General features: G+C 39.1%; 1 protein-coding gene across 3 annotated transcripts in view; it reads left to right on the top strand.

Annotated features, from left to right (window-relative positions):
• Nucleotides 1-218: 218 nt before the first annotated feature.
• Nucleotides 219-9,681, top strand: part of syvn1.S (synoviolin 1 S homeolog) — a 29,006-nt gene continuing 19,543 nt past the window's right edge. The window contains 6 exon segments of one of the 3 annotated variants that reach the window (NM_001094703.1): nucleotides 219-251; nucleotides 2,111-2,258; nucleotides 4,078-4,170; nucleotides 5,816-5,968; nucleotides 7,747-7,795; nucleotides 9,126-9,229. In NM_001094703.1, coding sequence (NP_001088172.1) covers nucleotides 2,145-2,258; nucleotides 4,078-4,170; nucleotides 5,816-5,968; nucleotides 7,747-7,795; nucleotides 9,126-9,229 — 513 coding nt within the window. In that variant the 5' untranslated portion in view covers nucleotides 219-251; nucleotides 2,111-2,144. 3 annotated transcript variants of the gene reach the window in all.

The raw sequence follows: 9,681 nt of genomic DNA, 5'->3' as shown, positions 1-9,681 counted from the left end.
CTTTCTGTGTACTCGTAAACCCACGTGTCATATTTTGCATGAGGTAAAATAAGCGAGATAGGAAACAAACTGGTCATCCCTCTGCCTTTGAGCTATGGTTTAACCCTACCGGAAGTGAGCGGTAGCTGTCAGTAGCAACCGGCCAATCGCTCATCGCCGTGTCACTGGGCCCGCCCCCGACGTCACTCGCACCGCCCACTGCCCCTGTTCAGAGAAGGGAAAAGGTAGCAGCCCCAGCAGGAGACAAGTGGGTAAGTGAATAACTGTTGTTTCCCAGGCTGGATAATGGGGTTGAGAAGGTTTCAGTGGGAATGGATTATTAGGGGTTGAAGGGAGGGAGTTTGTGAGGCGAAGCAAAAAGGCAGAGAACAGTATTTGATATAATTATTGCCTCCATCTCTCCCTTAGTGAGACTAAAGCTGTATTTCATGTATTTCATGTATGTGCGACTTGCAGTAAAGTGAAATACACGTCTGAGTCCAGTTATACAGAATGCTCGGGCCCTGGGGCTCTCCGGATAACGGATCTTTCTGTAATTTAGATCTTCATACTTAAAGTCTACTGGAAAAACATTAAGGGCAGAGATTCAGGGAGATTTGGTCGCCCGGCAACAAACCGCCGCTTCTTCGGGCGAACTTTCGGAAAACTAAGCGATCCCAGTGGCATCCCGCCGGGGATTTAGATTTTGAGCTTCGGGGAGATTAGTCGCCCGAAGAAGAGGCGAAATTTCCCCCGAATCTTCTCTGCCCTAAATAAACCCAATAGGCTGATTTAATTTGCAATAAGGATTAATTATATCTTAGTTGGGATCCACTACAAGCGACTGTTTTATTATTACACAGAAAAAAGGACATTCTTTTTGAAACATTTGAATCATTTGATTACAATAGAGTCTATGGGAGACGGCCTTTCTGTAACACAGAGTTTTCTGAATAACGGGTTTCCGGACATCGGATCCCACGTGAGCTCCTTTACAGTGAGAGCAAATGTTTTCCTGGCCAGCTTTCCATTATGCATCACGTTTTCATTGGGTATTCTCTGCACAGCTGGTTCTGACTCCTGAAATAGTGTCACAGAAGCCAGCGCATTAACAGAGTAGGAGAAGAACAGATTCTTCTAAACATACACCTTTTTCAATAGCGATTACATTTACAAATAACTTTAAATCCACATAATTTGATACATGTACATATATATATATATATATATATATATATATATATATATATATATATATATATATATATATATATATATATATATATATTTATTGGAAAGTTGTTTAGAATGATGTTTTCTTTCATAATGAAGAAACTTGTTTGGGAGTTTATTATAAGGACAGAGGTGAAGAGTTTTAAGTGGTACAAAATCACACCCCTTAAAGGAGAACTAAACCATAAAAATGAATATGGCTAAAAATGTCCTATTTCATATAGTGAACTTATTGCACGAGGCTAAAGTTTGAGCTTGTCAATAGCAGCAATGATCCAGGACTTCAAACTTGTCACAGGGGGTCACCATCTTGGAAAGTGTCTGTGACACTCACATGCTCAGTGGGCTCTGATTGGCTGTTGAGAAGCTAAGCTTAGGGCTCGTCACTAATTATCCAGCAGAAAATGAGCTTCCCTGGCTGTAATATAAGCTGATGCTACAGGTTTGCTGATTATTCAATTCTGATGCTAATTGCACTGGTTTCTGTGCTGCCATGTAGTAATTATGTGTATTAATTACTAATCAGCCTTATATTGTGACATTTCTATTCTATGTGTACTGTATATTGTGAGTGGCTCCCTAAACTCAGTAAGTGACAGCAGCACAGAGCATGTGAATCAGTGAATCAGCAGAAAAGAAGATGGGGAGCTACTGGGGCATCTTTGGAGACACAGATCTTTACTGCTAAAGGGCTGTGGTTGCCTTGGGCTGGTACAGAAGCACAAAACATCATGTACAACATTTCTACCTACTTCTTTAGTTTAGTTCTTTAAAGGTGAACCAGACCTATAATATAATCTCTTTTTATCTTATTTCTGTTTGTGAAATCTGTCGTGGATGTGAATTCTCTATCATACAGTATCATCCATGCATTTCTATGTGTTCTAAACCCCTGCAGGTTGCCGCCAGGTAACAAGATGCGGACAGCGATGATGACGGGCGCTAGTCTGGCCCTCACGGCTTCCGTGGTGGCCCACGCTTATTACTTGAAAAACCAGTTCTACCCCACTGTGGTGTACCTGACCAAATCCAGTCCCAGTATGGCAGTAAGTATGACTGGGAATGGTTTATGCAGTACAACTGGAAGCAGCTTATACACATTGAGCCATTGTAGAGCCAACACTAGAAGATTTCAAATTCAGAGGAGCTCTGGATGGGAACTAAAAAGGTTATTTGCACATTAAGGGGTTATTTATTAAAGTCTGAATACTAAAAACTCAAAAAAAAAATTTTTAGTGGGAAAAAAAACCTTAAAATTTTTTGATATTTATTATACCCCGAGGTTGCAAAAAGTCAGAAGGGTTTTGGGGCAGGTGGTTTATTAAAGCTAAGTGGTAATAAAGGCCAATCAAACCACATTATGTTAATAGCCCCCATCTGTAAGTATTGTATGTAAGTCGGGGGTATGTAACTCGAGGACTCCATCTTCAACCTGTCGAGATGACCTTTTGCGCAACAATCGGAAAAATCCTTTTTTTTCACGCGACAATCCCAAAAAGTTGTTTTTTTTCCAGATCCGATTTTTTTTGTATTGATAAATAAAGGCAAATTGAGGATGTGGTTGGACCAAAAAAGGTTACTTATCAAAATCCGAATTTTTCTGATGTTTTAAATAAATTTAAAACAGAAAAATGTGGATTTTGATAAGTAACCCCATTAGATTTTCCAGAAAACTTTAAATGTTTGTTAATGTTGGTGACAATATTCAATCTATAGTGAACACAATTGTCTGAGGTAGAGTCCTGCACGGGTCCATTTTTTGGAGCCCATACCGCTACCTGCAACCCGGACCTGCGACCCACTGACGTCAAGAAACAGGAAGTGTTGTCGTAAACCGGAAGTGACATCATCGAAAGAAGGCGTGGTCAGAAAAAAGGGGGTTAAAACAGGAGATGTTATTGTAAACTGGAAATGACATCATCGAAAGTAGGCATGGTCGGGAAAAAAGGGGTAAACCGGGAAGTGCTGTCATTGTAAACCGGAAGGTGACATCATCGGAAGTAGGCGTGGTCTGAAAATTGAGAAGACCCACAAACCCGCCGACCCGCGTCTATAACCGCACCCAGAACTTGTACCCGTAACCCGCAGGGTACAACAGGTTTTTGCGGGTAACCCGCGGGTACCCAACCCACTACAGGACTCTAGTCTGAGGCTGTAGTTTTTCATGCTGTGCTGTATCTGTACTATTGCTCTAGAATATATGTATGTATGTATGACGAGGCACATTCCTTACCTTCCTTTTCTTTATTTTTATGTATTGCCTCTATTGTGAATTTAAAGCAATAAAATCTCTGGGTCACATTTATCAAGGGTTGAATTTCGAATGTATGCGAGTTTTTAAAAACTCCCATGAACTCGAAATTCGACCAATTGTAATTTATTATAAAAAATAAATTAAAAAATTTGATTTTTTAAACTTGGGTGAATAGGATCGACCCGAAAACTCAAATTTTAAAAACTCGCTTCGAGTTTTTTTTTCTCTGAAAAAAACTCGAATGTCAGGAAGGCTGCAAATTGATCCCTGGACATCTCCCATTAACTTAAACAGCAATTCGGGAGGTTTTAGGTGGTGAATAGTCAGATTTGAGTTCTTAAATGGCCAGAGTATTATAAATCTCGAAAATTGAATTCAATTTTTAAAAAAAAACAAAAAAAAACTTGAATCGAATTTGGATAACCCCCTAGTCGAATTTGACAGTTTTGACCATAAAACACTCGGAAATTTGCAGTTTTAATTCGACCCTTGATAAATTTGCCCCTTAAAGTTATTATAGCTTATGCAGAGAGGTTATAAGGGGGACAAATTTTAACGGTGCTCTGCTTTTTTTTTTGTAAATGTATTTGAATTGTTGTTTCTATTTTCAGATCCTTTACATTCAAGCATTTGTTTTGGTTTTCCTCCTGGGAAAGTTTATGGGCAAAGTTTTCTTTGGGCAACTCCGAGCTGCTGAGATGGAGGTAATGACTTTGTGTGCTATGGTGATTTGCTGATGAATAATAGAACTATAGCTCACTGTTATGGTTTATACTCAACCCATCTTGTTTCTATGTCACACTGTAGAAATACTGTATAATTGGCAGATTTCAGTTTGTGGGTTTTTGCTCTCTATAAGAAAATGTCATCTGGCCAAATATATGTCCCTCCTTTGGATTTCTATGGCCCCTAGTATGCTCAGAAGCTCCACAGACTTCATTATATGATAATTGTAATTTTAAAGGGGAACTATTGTGAAAATGTAATATACCGTATATACTCGAGTATAAGCCGAGTTTTTCAGCCCCCAAAATATGCTGAAAAACTCTACCTCGGCTTATACTCGGGTCAAGCACAAAAACGGTGGCCGGCGTCTAAGAATAGTCGCCGGCGCCTAAGAATAGTCTCCAAGAATATTCGGATGCCGGCGTCCATGAATGTTGCCGGCATCCAAAAACGAGACGCCGGAGCAGAAACCCTCAATTTTTTGATTGAAACTTACCAGAAGCTGCTGCATTTCTCACCCTAGGCTTATACTCGAGTCAATAAGCTTTCCCAGTTTTTGGAGGTAAAATTAGGTACCTCGACTTATACTCGGGACGGCTTATACTCGAGTATATACGGTAAGCTTCATCGTACTGAAATAAGAAACTTTCTAAATACAATCAATTAAATTTTTTTTTACTGTTTCTGAAATATTTGAGTTTATGTTCACTATTCCTCTCTCAGCATCTGTTTCTCTTCATTCTGTCTTTATGCAGCAGTTGGGTGTCAGATATTCACAGTTAGATCCAATATATCTGATAGGGGGGCTCCTTTTGCCTAGAAGATGTATTTGTGAAATAAAGAGGTATAAAATACTAACCAGATGTATATTTTGCCCTGGTTCTCCCTGTAAATGGTCAATTCCAATGAGTCTGCCCCTGTCCTGCACCAATCACTTATTGCTTTAGGTTGTGGATGTGACTGACAGAGACTTGCACTCGCCCCCCATAGTGTAACATTAACACTGCAATGTTTAACCCTTGTTATTAACACACTAAATATTGTATCTCAAAGAAAAACAGACTTCTGTGCTTATATCCTATCAGTACTTGAAGAAAAAGAGAAGGAAAGCTACCAAAGCAATTTATTGCCAGTAGATTAGCCACAATAGTGCAAGCTATAACACTATATTTATTCTGTTTGTTTAGGATGGCAGCTGCCATATTAGCTTGGTGTGACATCACTTCCTGCCTGAGTCTCTCCCTGCTCACTCATAGCTCTGGGCTCAGATTACAGCAGGGAGGGGAGGAGGGAGGGGGAGAGGAGCAAACTGAGCATGCTCAAGCCCTAGCCCTGGAGGTTTAAGCTGAAAACAGGAAGTCTGATACAGAAGCCCATGAGTACACAATAGAAGGAAAGAAATGTGCTGTTTCTTTGGACTCAAACATTAGGTTTACTGGTGTAGACCTTTGTGATAAAGCTTACTGAATTTTAGCCTTTCCTTCTCCTTTAACACATTTCCTTGATTTTACATTTTCCCGGATTTTACATCATTTTTTCCTGGTCCCCTGAAAAACAAGTCATATTATGTTTTCCCAACTAATTTCTATTGCATTCTCATTCCTGTTCCATCTGTCCCCTTAGCATCTTCTGGAACGTTCCTGGTACGCTGTGACGGAAACCTGCCTGGCGTTCACCGTGTTCCGCGATGATTTCAGTCCACGCTTTGTGGCTCTCTTTACCCTTTTGCTGTTCCTAAAGTGTTTTCACTGGCTTGCTGAGGACCGTGTTGATTTTGTAAGGAACATTGTGATTTGTACAGAATTATATTTAATTGAACGTTTAGGGGCAGACTTATCAAGGGTCGAAGTGAAAATTCAAAGTAAAAAAATTTCGATTTTCAAGCTATTTTTCAAATAGGCCAAAATTCAATTTGAATTTGAAAACCATATCGACATTTATCATGTACTGTCTCTTTAAAACTTCGACCATTCGCCATTTGAGTCATTTGGTGGACTTGAAAAATCTAAGTTTTTTGGGGCAAATATTTCAGTTCGAACGATTAAAATACAGCCTATTCACCCGAAGTTAAAAACTTAGTTTTTTTTTTAAATAAATTTAGATTTAGATGGTCTTTTTTTATTCGAATTTCGAAGTTATGGGAGTTAAAAAAAAAACTCCCTTGATAGATCTGCCCCTTAGTGGCCCATTTATCCCCTTATCAAAGGTCGAATTTTGAATTCATGTGAATTTTTTTTAAACTCCCTTAAATTTTAATTAGTTTGAAATTCGACTTGCTACAATGTATTAATAAAATCGAATTTTAAAACCAAAATTAATATAAACTACCTGAAAACTCAAATCTCATTCAATTTAAATTTGATAAAACTTGATTCGAAAAAAAACTTGAATGTCAGGAAGGCCGCAAACATCTCCAAATTGATCCCAGGATGCTCCCATTGACTTAAAGGGGTTGTTCACCTTTAAAGTAACTGTTAGTATGATGTAGAGAGGGATATTCTGAGACAATTTGCAATTGGTTTTCATTTTTTATTACCTTTTTTTGTTATTTAACTTTTTATTCAGCAGCTCTCCAGTTTGTAATTTCAGCAATTGGGTTGCTAAGGTCCAAATTCCCCTAGCAACCATGCACTGATTTAAATTAGAGACTGGAATATGAATAGGGGAGATTTGTCTAGAAAGATGAGTTCTAAAAAGTAGCAATAACAATAAATGTGTAGCCTTTCAGAGCATTTATTATTAGGGATGCACCGAATCCTGGATTCGGTTCGGGATTCGGCCAGGATTCGGCCTTTTTAAGCAGGATTCGGATTCGGCCGAATCCTTCTGCCTGGCCGAACCGGAACCTAATTTGCATATGTAAATTAGGGGTGGGGATGGAAATCACGTGACTTTTTGTCACAAAACAAGGAAGTAAAAAATGTTTTCCCCTTCCCACCCCTAATTTGCATATGCAAATTAGGGTTCGGATTCGGTTCGGTATTCGGCCGAACCTTTTGCAAAGGATTCGGGGGTTCGGCCGAATCCAAAAAAGTGGATTCGGTGCATCCCTATTTATTATATGGGGTCAGTGACCCCCATTTAAAAACTGGAAAGGATCAGAAGAAGGCAAATAATTTTAAAAACTGTAAGAATTAAATAATGATGTCAAATTGAAAAGTTGCTTAGAAATGGCCATTTTATAACATACTAAAAGTTAACCATCCCTTTAAGCAGTAATTCAGCAGGTTTTAGGTGGCAAATAGTCCAATTCGAATACTTAAAGGCCCTGAGTATGTTAAATCTCGAAAATCGAATTAGATTTTTTTTTAAAAAAACTCAAATCTAGCTTGGATAATTCCCTAGTTGTATCTGACAGTTTTCACCATAAAAAAATTCGACCCTTACTTTAATCCTTATCCTTAGTGTAGCATTTCACAAGTGCATTGTTGGCTTATCTTTGTTTTAAACACAAACATGAAAGCCTGGTAACCGCTAACAACGAATATGCAGTTAGATTTATTTGAAATATACAGTCAACACAGCACTAGTGCTAAATCATTTTTCTTTTGCAGATGGAACGCAGTCCAAATATTTCCTGGCTTTTCCACTTCCGTATACTTGGTAAGTGATGCTTTAGAATATTTCTCTCATGTAGTGCTGTCTGCTGATTATTTAACCTGATCAGAAATACTGCAGCTCTGACTTTAACAGGAAGAGATCACCTGACCAGAAATACTGCAGCTCTAACTGTAACAGGAAGAGATCACCTGACCAGAAATACTGCAGCTCTGACTGTAACAGGAAGAGATCACCTGACCAGAAATACTGTAGCTCTAACTGTAACAGGAAGAGATCACCTGACCAGAAATACTGCAGCTCTAACTGTAACAGGAAGAGATCACCTGACCAGAAATACTGCAGCTCTAACTGTAACAGGAATAGATCACCTGACCAGAAATACTGCAGCTCTAACTGTCACAGGAAGAGATCACCTGACCAGAAATACTGCAGCTCTAACTGTAACAGGAAGAGATCACCTGACCAGAAATACAGCAGCTCTAACTGTAACAGGAAGAGATCACCTGACCAGAAATACTGCAGCTCTAACTGTAACAGGAAGAGATCACCTGACCAGAAATACTGCAGCTCTAACTGTAACAGGAAGAGATCACCTGACCAGAAATACTGCAGCTCTAACTGTAACAGGAAGAGATCACCTGACCAGAAATACTGCAGCTCTAACTGTAACAGGAAGAGATCATCTGACCAGAAATACTGCAGCTCTAACTGTAACAGGAAGAGATCATCTGACCAGAAACACTGCAGCTCTAACTGTAACAGGAAGAGATCACCTGACCAGTAATACTGCAGCTCTAACTGTAACAGGAAGAGATCATCTGACCAGAAATACTGCAGCTCTAACTGTAACAGGAAGAGATCACCTGACCAGAAATACTGCAGCTCTAACTGTAACAGGAAGAGATTACCTGACCAGAAATACTGCAGCTCTAACTGTAACAGGAAGAAGTGTGGAAGCAAAAGACAGAACGATGTCTGTTAATTGGCTCATGCGACCTAACGTGTATGGTTTTCGTCCTTTGTTTGTGTGCACTGTGAATACTACAATCCCAGGGGGCTGCCCTTATTTTTTAAAATGGCAATTTTCTTTTTATGATTACCCAATGGCACATACTACAAAAAAAGTATATTATTATGAAAATGGTTTATTTACATGAAGCAGAGTTTTACACATGCAATATCTTTTTATAGAGACCTACATTGTTTGGGGGGGTATCGTTTTCCTTTAAATGCTTATATGCTGAATAATATGAGCGTTAAAGCCATATATACAGCAGTTGCTTATTCTGGTAGATCTAAAAAGCTCAAGTGGTTATTCTTGGAACTATTAGTATGAATCCTTGTTAATGGGTTCCTTTTTGCATTTTTCTAGCTCTTATGTTACTCTTGGGTGTACTCGATGCTTTCTTTGTATCACATGCCTATAACAGTCTTGTTACCAGAGGGGCATCTGTGCAGCTTGTCTTTGGCTTTGAGGTAAGAACTTGTCTTCTGTCAGTATTTTTATGGGATTTTAGCATTTTAAAAATGAATAAAAACACACTTCAGTGTAGGGATGCACCGAATCCAGGATTCGGTTCGGGATTCAGCCAGGATTCGGCCTTTTAAAGCAGGATTCGGATTTGGCTGAATCCTTCTGTCCGGCAGAACCGAATCGGAATCCTAATCTGCATATGCAAATTAGGGGTGGGGAGGGAAATTACGTGAATTTTTGTCACAAAACAAGGAAGTAAAAAATGTTTTCCCCTTCCCACCCCTAATTTACATATGCAAATTAGGATTCGGATTCGGTTCTGTATTCGGCTAAATCTGTCCTGAAGGATTCGGGGGTTCGGCTGAATCCAAAATAGTGGATTCGTTGCATCCCTACTTCAGTGCAAACGTGTAAGAATACTAGAGGAGCAGTATTTTTTTTTTTTTATCCAACG

The sequence above is a fragment of the Xenopus laevis genome, chromosome 4S, assembly GCF_017654675.1.
Source record: "Xenopus laevis strain J_2021 chromosome 4S, Xenopus_laevis_v10.1, whole genome shotgun sequence".
Classification (NCBI taxonomy): domain Eukaryota; kingdom Metazoa; phylum Chordata; class Amphibia; order Anura; family Pipidae; genus Xenopus; species Xenopus laevis.
The sequence above is the reverse complement of the archived record's forward strand: the minus strand, read 5'-3'. Positions and strand labels throughout refer to the sequence as shown.